Source organism: Dryas octopetala, chromosome 2, assembly GCF_963921425.1.
Source record: "Dryas octopetala chromosome 2, drDryOcto1.1, whole genome shotgun sequence".
Classification (NCBI taxonomy): Eukaryota; Viridiplantae; Streptophyta; class Magnoliopsida; order Rosales; family Rosaceae; genus Dryas; species Dryas octopetala.
The window spans coordinates 25,246,594-25,263,955 of NC_141367.1; the positions used below are offsets into that span (position 1 = coordinate 25,246,594).

The 17,362-nt window shown below is 35.7% G+C and overlaps 3 protein-coding genes across 5 annotated transcripts; all 3 read right to left on the minus strand.

Moving 5' to 3' along the window:
* Positions 1-293: 293 nt before the first annotated feature.
* On the minus strand, positions 294-7,403 carry LOC147294643 (Tetratricopeptide repeat (TPR)-like superfamily protein). Of its 2 annotated transcripts, none has more exons than XM_086233707.1 (2): positions 4,761-7,403; positions 294-605 (listed from the first exon to the last, which is right to left on the minus strand). In XM_086233707.1, the coding sequence occupies exon 1, from the start codon at positions 7,360-7,362 to the stop codon at positions 4,861-4,863; it is 2,502 nt and encodes an 833-aa protein (XP_086089833.1). In that variant the 5' UTR covers positions 7,363-7,403; the 3' UTR covers positions 294-605; positions 4,761-4,860. The 2 variants fall into 2 exon arrangements, with proteins under 2 accessions (XP_086089833.1, XP_086089834.1); XM_086233708.1 differs by lacking the exon at positions 294-605 and adding an exon at positions 969-1,070.
* Positions 7,404-8,412: 1,009 nt separating this feature from the next.
* LOC147294644 (small ribosomal subunit protein eS27y-like) lies at positions 8,413-9,417 on the minus strand (the record flags this gene model as incomplete). The annotated part of the gene is made up of 4 exons (XM_086231206.1): positions 8,413-8,818; positions 8,940-8,968; positions 9,071-9,173; positions 9,410-9,417. Coding segments are annotated over 4 exons (267 nt in total), but the record flags the coding sequence as incomplete, so codon positions are not given.
* A 4,782-nt stretch (positions 9,418-14,199) lies between these two features.
* Positions 14,200-16,131, minus strand: JAZ10 (jasmonate-zim-domain protein 10). 2 transcript variants are annotated; one of them, XR_015120414.1, is made up of 4 exons: positions 15,539-16,131; positions 15,352-15,451; positions 14,818-14,875; positions 14,200-14,649 (listed from the first exon to the last, which is right to left on the minus strand). XR_015120414.1 is itself a non-coding variant. In XM_086232529.1 (4 exons), exons 1-4 carry the CDS (start codon positions 15,935-15,937, stop codon positions 14,613-14,615), a joined length of 570 nt encoding a protein of 189 aa, XP_086088655.1. In that variant the 5' UTR covers positions 15,938-16,130; the 3' UTR covers positions 14,200-14,612. The 2 variants fall into 2 exon arrangements, 1 of the variants encoding a protein (XP_086088655.1); XM_086232529.1 differs by having other exon boundaries at positions 15,376-15,451; positions 15,539-16,130.
* Between the last annotated feature and the right edge of the window lie 1,231 nt (positions 16,132-17,362).

Sequence of the window (17,362 nt, forward strand, 5' to 3'; positions counted from 1 at the left end):
GTGCATTTTCTACGTTTATCCTTTCGTTCACCATCTAACTTCCTCAATGGTTTCTGGTTCATGGAACCTTGTGAGACCATCCAGCCCCCAAAAAGTATTGCTAATGCTCACTAATCCTTTACGCATTGGAAAGTTTGATTATTAGCCTCTCATGTTTAGTCCTGACTCGTGAGATGCCACCTTACCAAGCAATCTCTGATCAGTTGGGCTCGCGTACAACTTAAGACATGGCCCAAGCCAACATTGGTTTAGAGGGATTTTCTAGAAGGGGAAGTGGGAAACAGTGAATCAACTTCATAAAAATCAAAATTCATATATGGAAATTTAGGACAATCTATACATCATCTTTCCTCAATCTGGAACTGTAGAGAACTCACTCTTAACCACCAAAAATCGGATCCAAGGAAAACCATCAGTGCTGCTTACCATGGCCATTCCATTTGGCTGCTCAGCTCATCTAAACATTATCTCAGATTCAATATTCTACTCCGAATTAGATGGAGACATCTTTTTTTTGCCATACATCTCTGTCTAGAGCCACATCCCCTGTCAAAGCTCCTCAAAAGGCAAGTTTTCTTCCCGTTACAACTTACATGTTACACAACCTGCATTCAAGTCTGAAAATCAATATAGCTGACCGATGACTGATGAATTGAAACCCAGCTTAAGCATGAGAAGAAAAATTAAGGGCCTTAATATCAAAATTCAGTATAAGGATAAATATCGATTGCACCATTTCAATGAGGCTACATGATGTTTGAATTTAGACCTGTACAACTAGTCCTTACAGTTTCAAGATTTATATATCAGTACCTTGAAGTGCTCTAAAAACCAAGCATTTGAACATTCTCATACAAGTGAATAATTACTTCCCAAAGAATTTCATCAATCTCTTACCAATAAACAACATTGGCAATTTCTCAAAAACTTGTGCGACTTGAAATATATTGAGAAGACCTCTAAATGCAGGAATGCTTAACCAAAGCCACAGTCTAAGCTAATCAAAGAATTGATACAAGCAATCTTCTGAACACGAAGATCTCTAGCTTTCTGTAACTCACCTTCTTCACCTACAAACATTCTCAGAATCAGAGAGTTTACAAATGGAATCAGTCTGGTCTTCTTATATATGAGGAATTGAGGAGCATCATTGTCAAAGAGCGGCACCATAATACTCTCTTCCTTTGCAAGAGAGAAAACCGCGGAAGGCTTTCTAACTGCTGCTGAAGTATCAAGTACCACTTTTTTATCCAAATTTTAGTTATACATAGCCAAATACAAAAAATAGTTCCATGATGGTTAGTATCAGCAAATATGAACATGAAAGCATATATGGCAAAAGTAACTATCTCCAAGCTTAGGACAATTAGAGGTGAGAGAAAATGACACAACAATTAGAAACCCTTACAGAAAATTATATCCATCAATGGTTTCTCTTGCTAATGTAAGGACACAAGTTTAATATGGTTTCTCCACCTACAGTGAGTTTCCTGGGGAATTGTAAATTGACTTTTAATGTGCAAAACCGAGGTTCTGAAGAGAAATAAAAATTAGGAAAACAGAGATTTTCATGAAAAACTTAGACATTAGTTTGGTCTTGGTGATCACAAAAGCAAGCTGAGTCATTGTCATTTAGTATCAAACAAGGATGCATTCCTACTTTATCAATGAAAATCTTCCCCCACGGACACACATGGCAATAAATGTTTAGATGATAACTTGACATGTACATAACAATACGTAGCTGATTCATTCTAGGAAATGATAAAACTTTAAATTTCTTTCAAAGTGGTGGATAAAAATATTATTCTTATTCAATGTGCAACCTAATTTAGTGCTCCATCTGGAGGTAGATATAACTCGTAATGAGTTTCAGTGGAACACAATGAAAATGAAGTCAAATAGTAATTCAACATGAATTGAAATAATTTGAATACTCCTAGCGATAGTGGGAATTTTATAGTTGGATTGTCAAACCTCTTTTGAAGCAAAGCCATACCAATAATCTAGATTCTTTTTCAGAAAGATGAACTATTGCTTTCTCAGAGCAAATTCCCTCAAATGGAATGCAATTATTATAGAAAAAAAAAAAAAGAGATTAAATTTTCTTCTGCAGAAACACAGAAGCATACCTCATTTATATTGTGATTGCAAGAGAATGAAAAAATGCAACTAAGACACAGTATTCTTCCTGGAAAATAAGAAAAAAAAAAAAACTGACACACAGCTGAGGTTTGAAAGCACAAACAACCTATCTCTAGATCAATTTTCAATATATTTCTTCATCAGTTGATCTCTTATCACTAGCTCTAGTAACATAGTCATATCTCTGATGAACCACATCAAGTGAGCCATTAAGATCTATACAGTAAACAAGTGGAAGGATATTCATATTATCCCAGGCTTAACAGGGTTATGTACTCATTGCAGTGGTCATAGTAGTAGTAGTAGTAGAGTAGTAGCAGCAGCACTAGTGATGCCTTGTCTATCGTAAATAGAAGATATATATATATATATATATATATAGGAAAATTTTCAGGTAAGGACGTCCGCATTTTTCCAAATGTGTGAACGCCGACACAGTATTGACATGGGGTAGACATTGTGTCGACACAAATGATGTGCTGCAACAAGTTTTGGAATTTCGTGTCAACACACTGTCTACCCCATATCGGCACTGTGTCGGCGTTCGCACATTTTGAAAAAATGCGGACATCCTTACGAAGGACTGTATATATATATATATATATATATATATATACACTAAAGTATATGACAAAAAGGCTAGAAACTTCCATTCCTAGCCTTGAAACCATTTGCAATAATTTAAAAGGAAAGGGGAATACACCTTTAACTCCCGGTCATCTTACCAACAAGTAATTAGAAATTTACAAACCTAATCCATCATGAATTTTCTCGATCCACTACCACCTACAACATCATCTACAAGATGAGACTTGAAAGTCAAAAATTCGTGATTCAAAATCACAACTTTGAATGATTAAAACGTTGAAGTGCTAATACGGAAAATTCTAAAGTGCGATATGATGTGTAATGTCACAAATGACTAAAAAGTTTGATACAACACGCAATATATAGCAGATATTTGATAACTACTATCATATACCGCCATGATTATCCATGCTCAGGGTAAAAATAGAAAATAATGCATGCTCTTGTATCAAGTCAATGCATTCAAAACTTTATTAAGATTGTGCATCAAATATTTAAACTGAAAGGGACGCTCGTAAAATGTGGAGAATTTTTTTTATCTCTTCAATGTTTTACCATTATATTTGAATATGGATTAAGGTTATAAATATGCTTACATGCATATAAATAGGTAAATACTGAATACACATCTGTGCATGCACACAGACATTCATGCATGCAATATATCAACAATTTTTTGATAGCAACATAAAATTTATATTTTGTGGTACAAACAAAAATAAGTACATTTTTGCAAAAGAGAGAAAGAAAAGTTGGATAAAGATAAGAACATTTGAGGACCAAGGTTCATAACATGTCCATATTCGACTGAATGTGTTCCACACATAGATATGGTAAAATGATGTACAATTTGCATTAATTTCCTGCATCACCTTTATAGTGACAATGACAACGTATGCAACACAAATTCATGTAATGTGGTGGTATTAAACTTCAACGATAAGTAAAAAGTAAGTTCATGACTACAGGTTAGTAACAGGCAACATCATTACATCAAATGGAAATACTAATGTTTCACTTTGGTCATAATTGGTAAGCCAATTTATAGTGATACTGAATATTATCTCCCTTCTTTTTTTTTTTTTTTCTAAAATTAGAAAATGAAAAAATGAAAACATAATGGGAACAAGGAAGTTTCCAAAGTGAAAACAAGAACAGTAAAGAAGAAAATATCCAAGTATCAAATAAGAAAGCAACTTAGAACCAGTATAAGAGTTAATTCCCTGCATCATCTTTATAGTGACAATGACAACGTATGCAACACAAATTCATGTAATGTGGTGGTATAGACTTCAACGATAAGTAAAAAGTAAGTTCATGACTACAGGTTAGTAACAGGCAACATCATTACATCAAATGGAAATACTAATGTTTCACTTTGGTCATAATTGGTAGGCCAATTTATACTGATACTGAATATTATCTCCCTTTTTTTTTCGAAAATTAGAAAATGAAAAAATGGAAACATAATGGGAACAAGGAAGTTTCCAAAGTGAAAACAAGAACAGTAAAGAAGAAAAGATCCAAGTATCAAATAAGAAAGCAATTTAAAACCAGTATAAGAGTTAATGTCTAGCCATTTAGAACTGCAAACGAAAACTAATTAGCAGCATAGTGGCAAAAACTTCAAGAAATTATATACTTAAACAACCATCATCTCAGGAATGACTTATTTATCATGTTGGATGCCCCATCTGCCAGATGCCAAGAACACATAAAACCCAAACTGACATTTGTTTTTACAACCACATACACTCAGTTTTCAAATACACAATTTTTTATGTGTTCTAGGAAAAGAAGGATTTACTTTTGGAATGTATATATACAATGATTCAATTAATTGGACTATGTTAAGACAGAAAATATTGTTTTAGGTAACTTGAAATTCCTCTGCACGTGAGTCCCATAAAATATGGCATTCATTGCTCTTTATCATTTTCATTTTTCAATATTTTGGCTTAGCCAACATTTCAAGCATGTAGTCACATGGTAAATTGCTGACTAATTGGTCATTGAAATGGAATTACCTGGGAGGGAATGCTTTCCATCCTACTTATGTATAAATCTTCACCTCGAGGAAAAGGACACTTCATCAGTCCAACCCTCAAGAATCATAGATCTCAATAATCACCAGTAATCAGCACAAGAGCAATTCCCATCCTGAAAGTGATGGAACCGATTCATATCTCTAATGACAATATCTCGCTGCACAACCTTTGATATTAACTTCACTGTGGCATGGCAATCCACACATATCCGAAGATTTTTAATGATACGAATGGGGCTCCCAGATGGTGCTCTAATCAGCCCAAATGCTAGAGCTAATCTTTCACTATGTACCCACAAGAGACGCTCCTTTTCATCATCCTCCACATCAAGCATAACAGCATTGCAATTGGGAACATGTCCTGCCTTCAAGGTTTTCATTTTCAACCATTCCAGCATGCCATTGATTAGTCGCATGTCAGGATGTGAAGTATCCCCCACAGTGAAATAATGAACTGTCCCCTGGTTCTCAATCCAACTTAGGCCTGGTTCCTTCTTTACTCCTTTCCTTTTCATGTTTTTTCTTACTGAAGCCACATTATCCCACCTCCTCGCAGTGGCATATATGTTTGACAATAACACATGGGTAGCTTCATCTTGGGGATCCATTTCAAGCACACGCTGGGCAGAAATCCTTCCAATCTCAACATCATTATGTATAACACAAGCTCCGAGCAAAGCACGCCACACCATAATACTAGGCTCATATGGGATTTCCTCAATCAACTTCACAGCCTTATCAAGCTGGCCTGATCTCCCTAAAAGGCAAACCATACAAGTATAGTGCTCTATGCATGGTTCAATGTCATATTCCTGAACCATAGAATTAAAATATGTTTGTCCTTCATCTAATAGTCCTGCTTTGCTACATGCAGACAGGACACCAATAAATGTTAACTTGTTTGGTTTGCAATTAGTTTCCTGCATCATTTCAAAAATCATTAGAGCTTCAGCACCAAGACCGTGCATAGAATATCCTGAGATCATTGCATTCCATGAAACCTCATCTTGTTGCTTCAACTTATCAAACACTAAGCGGGCATCCTTGATGTTCCCACACTTGGCATACATGTCTATTAAAGAATTACCCACTACAGTATCCTTGTCATATATGGTTTTGACTGTTACGGAATGTATCTGAAGTCCTGGCTCCAATGCTGCTAGGCTAGCAGAAGCACGGAGAGCACTAGAGTATGTCACTTCTGTAGCCTGCACTTGGCATCTAAGCATATTTGAAAACAAAGTCAACGCCTTCTCCCCATCACCTAACTGAACATACCCAACAATCATCGTATTCCAGGATACGTCATTTCTATTTGGTGATTCCACAAATAGGTCCATAGAGTTCTCTATCTTTCCACATTTAGAATAGACACCCATGAGGGCGTTTGAAACAAAGACATCTGAGTCAAGACCAACCTTAATTACCTGGCAATGGATTTGCTTCCCGAAATCTAAACCTTCCATAGTTGCACAAGCTTGCAGCACACTAGCATATGTAAACTGGTTGGGAACAACAAAACCTTGCCTCATCCGACAAAATAAATCAAGAGCCTCTTCACACCGGTCATTCTGAGCACACCAGGAAACCATGAGGCTCCAAGGAATCACATCATTTTTGGGCATCAATTGAAATACCCGCCGAGCATCATCAACATCTCCCGACTTAGTATACAAATCAAGCAATGCAATTCCCACATAAAGATCCTCTTCATAACATGATTTTATTATACACCCATGGACACTCTTCCCTTCATTTAGGGCCTCTAATCCCAGACAAGCCTTAAGCAGACCCGTAAAAGTATAATTGTTTGGCTTGAATCCAATCATCCTCATTCGACTGAAGAGTTCAAGTGCTTCTTCAAAACAGTCATTCTCAGCATAGCATGCTACCATCCCAGTCCAGGTTACCATATCCTTAGAAATAATCCCTTCAAAAACATCCTTAGCAATATCAACGTGCCCGCAAACAGAGTAGGCATCAATGAGAGCAGTCCCAACAAAGGCATCAGAGTCATGTCCAAGCTTATAAATACAAGCATGGAGGGTCCAACCTAGCTCAGCCCACCCCATCCGCACAAGCAACTTCAAAATTGTAGTAAAAACAAATGGGTTAAGCTCATGACCTTCACTATGCAGCCTACTGAACAACTCTATAGCATCGACAAAACGTAGAGACTCCGAAAATCCCTGGATCAACGTAACAAACGAAATAACATTTCTTTCTGGCATTTCCTCAAACAGCGTAACCGCACCAGTAAGCAAACCCGCTTTGACATACATATTAAGAAGAATGTTGGAAGCAAACAAGTCCAAGCAACCACCTTTCTTCAAAATGTCACAGTGAAGACCCATTCCTGAAGCGGAGTCACCGTTTCGGATGCAATGTTGAAGCATAGCAGCGTATGCGTGAGAGTCGAACTCTGAGTTGGAAAGCTCTGCGTGGATCAAGGGCTGGTTCAATTGGGCAGCTTGGGCGGCGTACCCACATCGTGAAAAGCTTATCCGAGCGTTGGTTTTCGATTTACAATGGTTACCGAAATTTGCACACTGAAACGTTCTTTGACAAATCAATCTACGCATGCCCACCAAAATCAAAAATTAAATAATACGTAAACCTTGGCTTGCTCCTTCACATAAACTGAGAACGATAGGTTTCGGCGGGAAGACTAGGTCACCCACAAGGCCACAAGACATAAATATGTCAATTTTAAAGCATGACCACATGTCACGGTGTATGTCTGTTTTTTTTTTTTTTATCATATTTTATTTGCATTGGCATGGATGTGTCAGGATGCTTTGTGCAAGTAGAATTTGATCATTTCTGGAAAAAACACCACGTGCCATGCATCTAATTATAGAAAAATTATTTTGTATAATTGATACATCGTTATGTAGTGTAACTAATCCAACGTGTCATAATACATAATTTAACCCATGAAAATTTGTTGTTTTCTTCAAATTTTCCTAAGTAACAACTCATTCTCAATATAATCTCAATCCAATCTAGCATATTGTATTCAATGCGACATGCCACATGGAAGACTCTAGCACATTGTTATATATTCACTCAAATTATAACATATACATAATTTGAATGAATTAGTAAAATCAATCAGCATACTATATTGTAAACATAGTGTTACGGTCAGGTAGAAATATTTATCAACTCTTGAACCAAAATAAAGTTCCCAAAAAACAGACTATCAACATACCAACGAACCCAACTCCTCAAGCCCAAGCCCAAGCCCAAGCCCAAGCCCAATTAATGTCCTCAGGAACACCATCTAATACCCATTTTACAGAATCCTAAATTATGCAAACGAACTACAAGAGGGTCATCATAAAGAATAGCTGGACAGTCAGGACAATCTTCAAGCTAAACTACAACTCATTTAAATCTATAGCATAAACCACAAGAGCGAGCATTCGCAGCCGGATTACATCTTCAAATATTCAGTCACGAGTGGTAGAGAATGTCAAACAATGAGGTCGCCAAGGGCTTAATATAGAAGAATAGGAGGGCAAAGAATTAGACGATATTGGAGGACAACTTTTGGAAACCATAACTTAATTCTATAAGTAAATTGAATTACAAAGTGAATCCCCCGCATGAAAGAAAACAAATGCCGATTGGTCACAAAGGCCATTTTCTGGTTTATTTCATGTTACAATGTACGCACATAAGATAACAAGACTGTTCAAGCGGAACTAATCTTTCAATATCAGCAAACTCAATTCAAGCAGATTCATAGCACAACACTCTAATGGTATGGTCCAGGGCACTGTGCTACCAAAATTACATATCGAAATGAAGGACAAAAACGATGCAAACCAACATTTCATCCTTAAAATCAGGCCTCCATTGCAAATTGCCAAATTGAAGTGAATGCAGTCAACATATGACGAGCATCAATCCCCCTTCCTCCTAAAAGAGGAGCCTTCTGTGAGTCTAGCACGACCACTAGCGGGCTGGCACAAGACTACCTGGCAATTCCCACAGACCACGACGGTTTGCGAGTGACTGAACACAGTGGTTCTACAAACATGAATTTCAATTTGTGTTATCTCTATACAATGAATAAGTTTCACATTACAGAATTGAAATCATATACAAAAACTACTTCGACAAAATCAGCACAAAGCGTATGTTCACTTACATGTTGAAGCATCCCTGGCACTTTACGTCCTGGGCAAGTTTAAAACAATAAAAATTAGTATTATGAACAAAAATTAAACAATAATAGTATGACACACAAAGGTCCATGCATCAAGTAATCAAGATTAGTACCATGAAAAAAGAGTTAGGAGATTGCACAAGAAGCTTGAGCTTGTGCTTACTCTTCTCGAGGTCAGCTGAAGGATGCAGCAAATCGATATCGTTTCGGAAGCACCTGTTTACATCCAACAATCAAATGTTAACTCTGTTTTTTCATTTACTTTATAAACATCGAATGACCCAATAAATAGTGCGTTTATTGGGACACAAACAGTGCTTACGGGATTAACAACATATTGAACAGACCCAAAAAAAATTTGGCATTAAATCTGTAAGCCTAATGAAGAAGACGATTCAGATCAGGACAAATGTTTGAGAATAAATAAAAACAAGAAAATTTTATTGGTTCACCATGTTGTTTATTGCAGATCGTAGAAACTAACAGCACAACTGAAAGAGCCTCCTCTAGCGAACGCAAGAGCGACTGAGAATGGATTTAAGGTTTATAAGGCTATGAATATAAACGGCTGAAAGATATAGGCCGTTGGATGCACGGAAGCTTAGATCTCCGCCTTTACCGCCATTAGGGGTATTATCGTAATATTACTCATTTAGTCTTAGGGTATCGGCGTTTAGGTCATTTCCTTATAAAGGGTGCTGCATATGCTTTTGCTTCAACTACCGCCTTCGCTTCCACCAGCTGCTCCACTCTTCTGTTAAGTCCGCTTTCAAATTTTCTGTATTTTTCATTCGTTATCTCTCTCTCTCTCCCTCTCGCATGTATTAAATGATAGTTTTTCTCTTTCTTTCTGTCACAAATTAATCATCGTTTTTTCTTTTATCTTTGGCATAAATTCAATTTAGACACATAACTATATAAGCTATTTCAACAGGGTCCATGAACTCTAAAATATTTCAAATATACACCTGATCTATTATCTAAATTGAAAAATGAATTTCTGTCCATTGATTCGTTAAGAGATCAGTTAAATGACAGCTTAGTTTTTGCTGACCGAGATTACTTGGCGACGTGGCGCTATCTCAGCAAACATTTCCTACCAAATGAGCGACACAGACCCACAATTTAATAATAATAGAGAGAGAGAGTTTGTGGGCCCGTGTCAGGGGTTAGGTGAACTCGTGTCGCTCATTTCCCACCAAATGAGCGACACAAGTCCACCTAACCCCTGACACGGGTCCACAAACTCATCATCTCTTTTTCGCTCGTTGAACACAAGTGAGAGATTTATATTCGAATTTGAGGGAAAACGTGATGGTTTTTGGAGACTAAATGGTCAGGAGAGCGTTTGACGAGCGGGAAAGAGGTGATGGGTGTGTGGACATGTGTTGCTTATTTGGTATGCTGAGTTGGTGTCACGTCGCCAATTAATCCCCATTAGTAAAAGCCAAGCTGGCATTTAACTGATCTCTCAATAAATTGATGGACGAAATTTTATTTTTCAATTTACATAATAAATCAAGTGTATATTTGAAATATTTGGAAATTCGTGAACCCCGTTAAAATAGAATATATAATTATGTGTCGAAATTGAATTTATCCCTTTATCTTTTAAGCTTTAGATTGAATCTGATCAGATGCTCATCGAGTATTTAACAGATCAGACCAGAAAAATACTCGACCAAGAGAACATATCTTTCAGATCATATTTCATATTTGGCATGAACATTTGAGTTCAGATTTGACATTGGCCCAATGAAAATGTACAGGCCGAATTATGATTTGGGTTTTCAAAGCATCTACAGGCCCAACAATGAACCATTAGATGTAACGTGGGGTGGGATTGAAGAACAATACTAAATCCATTTGAACATGATTGCCTTGAGAGAACCGAGCATACTTCTTGTCGTGGCGCTTGTGTTCCGTTGCAGGCATATAAAAACCTCAATAATTCCTTTCTTTAATTCACTCTATATTTTCCCTTATAACGTGAAAGAAACGTATTGTACAAGTTAATCTGGTTATCTGTTTTTGTAATTTTATTTTCGGCCGATCCAAATGGGCTCTCTCAACTTTGAGAAATTAAAGTGTGTAGGAGGGCCCAATTTCACCCGGCCTATATTTGATTATGGGGCAGCATCAAGGTTTTGCATGTTTTCTGTCATGTTTTTATTCAGGTGACTGCCCTAAATTTTGTGATCAGTTGGCAACCAACTTCTCTTTTATTGGGTCATAGTTTTTGGTGCCGATTCACATGTGGATCATACCGTTTACCGTTTTACTGTTTATTCGTAAAACGGTAAACGGTATGATCTTGGACCGACTTTGATCGATAGATTCAGAGTGTCTCATTTAAACAAAACAATACATTCTTCAGAACCAATTTTGCAACATTATTAAGCACGTTGGCTACCTAACATTCTATCAATTAAGAATTGTAGGGAAACTTCAATTGTATACTCAACCTCTACGTTTTGATAAAGAAGGAAAGAATTCAATCATTCACATTTTAGTATTTTACTTTAAAAGGGACTTGGAAAACTAGTAAGCACGTTTTACATTGTATTAGAAAATGTTGAAAAGGGACTTGGAAAACAAGTAAGCACGTTGGGCAATCGACACCCAAACAACTAAAAATATTCATTCAAAACATCATCATGTTTTCGTGAAAGACTCACCTCTCACTTTATCCTACCAAACTGATTTGAACCAAGGCCTAACCAACTTAGATATTTGTCTCAACTTTGTCTATCAATTCCAATTTGTCTTTCACCTTTTTATTTTTTTGGTATTGCCCAACAACTTATTTTGCTGAGGAAAGACCAACATACTGTATGAAGTGAAAGGAAGTGCAAAAAGGAATTGGGTGATTATGATTATTTACTAAAATTCTTTCTATTTGCACTCTTCAATTTACTTAAACTATATAGTATATACCGTCTCTTTATAACCACCTTTAAAAATAAATTTTTTAATTTTTCTCATCACATCCACCCACTATTATCCCACACTAGCACCATGGCCATGGCATCGACAACCAACTAACCAAGCCTTCGTTGCCAAACAATACCATTCATTGCCTGAATTTTTTTTACATACTTACATTTAAAGTAATGTCACTTAAAGATAAATTATGAGATGGTAGGTGTAAAATTTAGAGAGACTAAGAGTTCAGTCCATTTTATAAGTATTTCTTAGACTAAGGGCCAGTTTGGTATTGCTGTGTGAAAAAACAGCTGTGAGGTAAAACAGCTGTGAAGTAAAGTCAGCTGTAAAATAAAGCAGTTGAGTGTTTGGTAAAGTATGTTTTCAAAAGTGCTATGAGTGCAAAAAACAGTATCAAAGTGTTTGGTAAATGTTAATGTAAAAGTGTTGTGATTGTGTATAATTACTAAAATAGACGTGATACTAAAGTGTCTTTCACTTATTTGTTTGGTAAAAATAAAATGTGTTTTACTTGTTTTTTAAATTTTTGGCTACAAATTTTTATTAACATTAATTTTTCTAAGAACAACATTATTAAATAACTATGTCTATTATTTTTTTAGGTATATTATAATTTTAATCGTGCAAATAAAATATCATAATTAATTATCACAATATAAAATATAACTAACAATGGACATATTTTTTAATTTAAAATAAACAAATTAAAAATATAGAAATCAATGAGGATATTATGGGTAAAATAAAATATTCATTGTTGCTGTGATTCACTGCAGCTTTCAAAAGTACCTAGAAACCTGTTTTCTGTTTTTGTTGTGGGGAGTTGAGAATTGTGAGAAAAAGCAGTTTTTAATTTTTTTACCAAACACCAAAATTGTTGTAGGTGATTGAGAATTGTCATCCACAGCAGCTTTTGGGTCTTCCACCGCAATCCCAAACGGGGCCTTAGACCGGTAGTGATTTAGGGTTTTTAATTAAGTCATTTTATTTTTCTTCTTTAACAACTTTATGCTAGGTTTTAACTCCAAAATTTTGGGCTCCACCCAAAATCTCAGAGTTAAAAACTTAACATGCAGCCTCTACAAAGTATACTCTACACCCTAGGAGGGGAAATACCCTTCAAATAGAGGAAAATACCCTTCAAATCGGGAAAAGACTTTATTATGAATTAAAAGAATTTTCTTATAAATTATTATGTTTTAAAAGAATTTTCTTATAAATTTTAAAACACTCATGGTCTTCATCTAAAAACTATTTTTCTAAAGTACCTAAGTCTAATTAACTCTAAAATATTTATATGCTTCACAATTCTAGCTGTGATGATAAACCCCTAACCCACATCTAAGTCTTGTAACTTCTTAGAAGGGCCTGTTTTGTTCAAGTTTTAAAAGCGTGAAAATGTGAAAATAATTTCATTCTCATATTTGATAAGTGCAATCATAGGAATTGGTTTCTTGGCCCATGAAAATCTGATGTACCCAAATGAGGAAAATAAATCCCTCTTGCTTCAGTTTTGTTTTCCCTCCCTTAGGAAAACATTTACTACACTTATTATAAACAATTATAGCCCTTTCAATATTTGATAATAACCATTTTATGCAAAACAAATTCTTCACATTATATAAATAATAAATGAGGGTATAATTGAAAAACTTACCAATTTTTATTTCATATTCCTGCACAAACTAAACATGAAAATGTAAATAAAAAAGTAATTTCTGGTTTAATTTCCCAGCATTACCAAACACAAGAATGAGAATCTTACATACATTCCATTTTTCTTGAAAAATACATAGAAATTGAGAAATCAATTCCATGAACCAAACGAACGCTAATGTATAACTCAATATTAGAAAGTAAATGAGTTCCCAATTACATTAAAAATAGCTAAACGAGTTCCTTGTGTTTTTTTTTTTTTTTTTATCTAAAGCTAAACAGCCTAAACCCAAGTTGAAAACTTTAATTTCAAATGCAGGGAAATAATAATCAATTTCTTAATGCTGAAATAAATTATTTGGGTATTCGTGCATGAAAAACATACTGTTTGCGAGTGTGTTTCCGATCAAAGGCGTCTATGTTTCCGATCTAAAAATAAACATACTGATTTCGAATTTTCAATTCAGATGGCTATTTCGAATTTTCAATCCAAAATAAAATAGTGCGTGCAGGCAGAACACATGCCTTCTTCGACGAAATTTAATAGCAATAGTTAATTAATAAGCATAACAAAGTTAGTTCGCAATTTGCAAAGAAAAGGTTAGCATACAACACAATAAATAATACACGTGACCAACAATGATAATAATAAGAGATAATAATAATATATAATCTTACAAATAAAAGAATGGTCAGAAATCCAGAAAGAAGACCAGACGAAAGTGTGAGGAAGGTGGTAGACAAATGGAATAAATGGTTGCAAGGGCCAAGAGCCATTAATAAAACGTGCATTCCAAAAAAAAGCAATAGGCAAAAGGCAAAAGGCAAAAGGGGTCTTGAGCCATATTCTACAGCACTGCGCATATCCATCTATTGCCTATTTGCCCCTTTGAGAAGCAACCAAGCAAACATTAATGATACATATATTTGATTCATACTAGTAACTATTTTCTGTCTGTCCTATCTTTCTTTCCCATTCTAAGTTTGTAGACTTGAATGCCACTCTTCTTCTTTTTCTTTCTCTTTCTTCTCACAAAAAGCGTATAGCGCTTATTAGGCATAACACGTATAGGGGGACACCGAATTCAGCCTGTAATCATGTCAACAACGCGTTCAAATTTTAATTTTATTTTCAAATCACAATTAATATTATTTTTAATTACCATACTGTTACAGTATTACCCTAATCTTGTTCAAATATTTCCAACGAAATTGTGGTATAAAAAAGGAATTGCAAGAAATTCGTGAGAAAAATTACCTCTCCTTGCGCTTCTCTAGGAACCTCTGCAGTGAACTTCCACGGGAAAGTGGCAGATCTGCAATATAAACCAATATTAATTTACTTTATTCAAAAATAAACACATAAATAAGAAAACTCCCAGCGCAGCTCTACCATTACAACTTTTTTTTTCTTTTTTTGAAAAAAGAGAGTAAAAGAATCACAAAAAAACCATAAGGACAATAAATACGTAGAAAAACGTTTTAGTTAACCTCTTCCTTGTGATATGGTGTATCATTCTGACTTAATCACTTTACCACCAGTAATTTTTATTTTTATTTCTTATTAATACCACCCAGTAATTTAAAAATTGCTACTGTACTTTTTGGAAGGCTTATGTTAGAAATTTGGAAGGTTGATGGGAAAGTGAAAATGGGCTATATACATTCCACATAAACAAAAAGGGTATAAATTTAAAGTAAAGTTTTTCCTTAGTCCTTAGAATGTAGAATAATACAAACAAGAGTCCGCGGGAGTTGAAGCAAAATAAGCAGAAATAGAAAGCCATATTACAGTGAAAATAAGAGAGACACTAACTTCCGCTAAGTTTTGATGATTCTGCCGCAGCGGCTTTGGGCTTTCCTTCAAAGGCAAGCTTCAGAATGCTTTCCGCCTATACAAATTGCAATCATTTTGATTATCTCTTAATAAGAATTATATATAACAAAATAATAATCATGAATGAAGAAGAAGAACAAACCTTATCGCAAGGAACATCGAAAACAGAGACGGTTCCATTGTAGAAAATGGTGAGAGGCGCTGTGTCTGAAGCGGAAACGGCAGGCCTGAAAGCAACGGCGGCGCCGGTGGGAACGTAAAGAGGCAAAGGGGGAAATGGGGTTTGGTCTGTTTTGGGACTGGACGGCACCGAGAAGGATTTGGTGGGAGTCGGAGGAAGTGAAGCAGAAGCAGAACCGGATGCAATGACGAATTTGAGAACTTCAGGGTTGATTTTGGAAATGGCAGTCTGAATGTCCCGGAAGCTCCTCTGGCTGTGGAGGAACTTCTGGAACTGGGATTTGGAGGAGGAGCTGTCACGCTGCTGCTGCTGCTGCTCATCCCTCCCAAACAAATCAAGCTCAACGGTTGCTCGGGACATGTTTTGTTTCTAGTTTGAAATGGGTTTTGGTCAGAATAGGGAATGTTGGGCTTCACAAGGTTGATAAGGGACTTAAATGGAATCTGCCGAGAACGCAGCGACTTTAAAGGACACCACGAGATTCATGTAATGGGGGTGAGTTGAGTCAGAGAAAGAGAGGAGAGGGGGGATGTTGAGCGTTTTTTGTGCTTAATTGCCACACGTCTTCCACGAGGAGTACTCTCATGACTCATCAATCAATAAATAAACTCAAAAATAAAATCACAAAGAAAAAGAGAGACAGAAACGGGTCCAACCAATACATTCACTGTTTCCTTTTGTTATCCAAATGAAATAAAAAAATAATAACTAGTAAAAAGGGGGGTCCGAATAGCCATTTAAGACCCCGTACCCATCACTGACTTGACCCGTGTGCTTGGGTTCAACTTTTGTCAAATTATTGAAATGTTTCACATATTTTTCGGATGAATTGAATTGGATTTTCCCTCAAGGTTTTCAGATTTGTTTGCTGGAGTACAACTGCAGAACCTCGTGGTCTTGCTTTTCTAGAGGCCAACAATTCCACTTCCCTTTTTTTATTATTATTTATCAACCCCTGTTCTCTTTTACTTTGAATGCTTTTAAATGTTCTCTTGCTTTTACTTTTCTTTCTACTTTCCTGCAGGTTCTAAGCTTATATCAATTTATTTTTTATTTTTTTTGTTGCTAAATACTATACAATAAATATAAGTATATGCCAAAGGCCCAGAAGAACAGCTTGTGTGGACTTTTAATTACTTTTTCTCAAATTGAGTGATCAAGTTTGTCACATTTATGTTTTGGTTGGATGCTTGGGCAGCAACAAAGTGAGCTCGAGTGATACTATGCCAAATGTACAATTACATTGAAATTGGGTGATCCACTGACTTGAATAATTGAAAATTGGATTAATTAAAATAAATAGATGAGTTTGCCTGGCTAACAAACTTTACCTGGTTTGTCAATGGTGTGCGAAGAATAAACTATGAAATGTTTCAACTTAATTAGTACCTTAATAATAAGGTGGCCAAAGATTAGGTAAGCCAATTGATGTTCTTGGTCTTTTTGTCACGTGCTGATAATTATTTTAGCAGCATGATTTACGTTTGATCTAGGATGGACATCTGCCCTGCAGCCTAAGCTTACCTAATCAAATCATGATTAGGTAATATGCTTGAACAACATAATGCATGTGTTTATATACTATAGCTCAAATGCGCTACACCATTTGGTGAAGGTAATATGCTTGCGGCTTATTACAATATTCTCTAATTTCAGATATACAGTGTAGGGTGTGAGAGAGCATTTTAGTTCATTTAAATGTTTTAACGAATTATAGGAGTAGAAAGTGTAATATACCTTTCTTTAAAAAAAAAAAAAGAGAAAAAAAAAACCAATTTGGCCCAA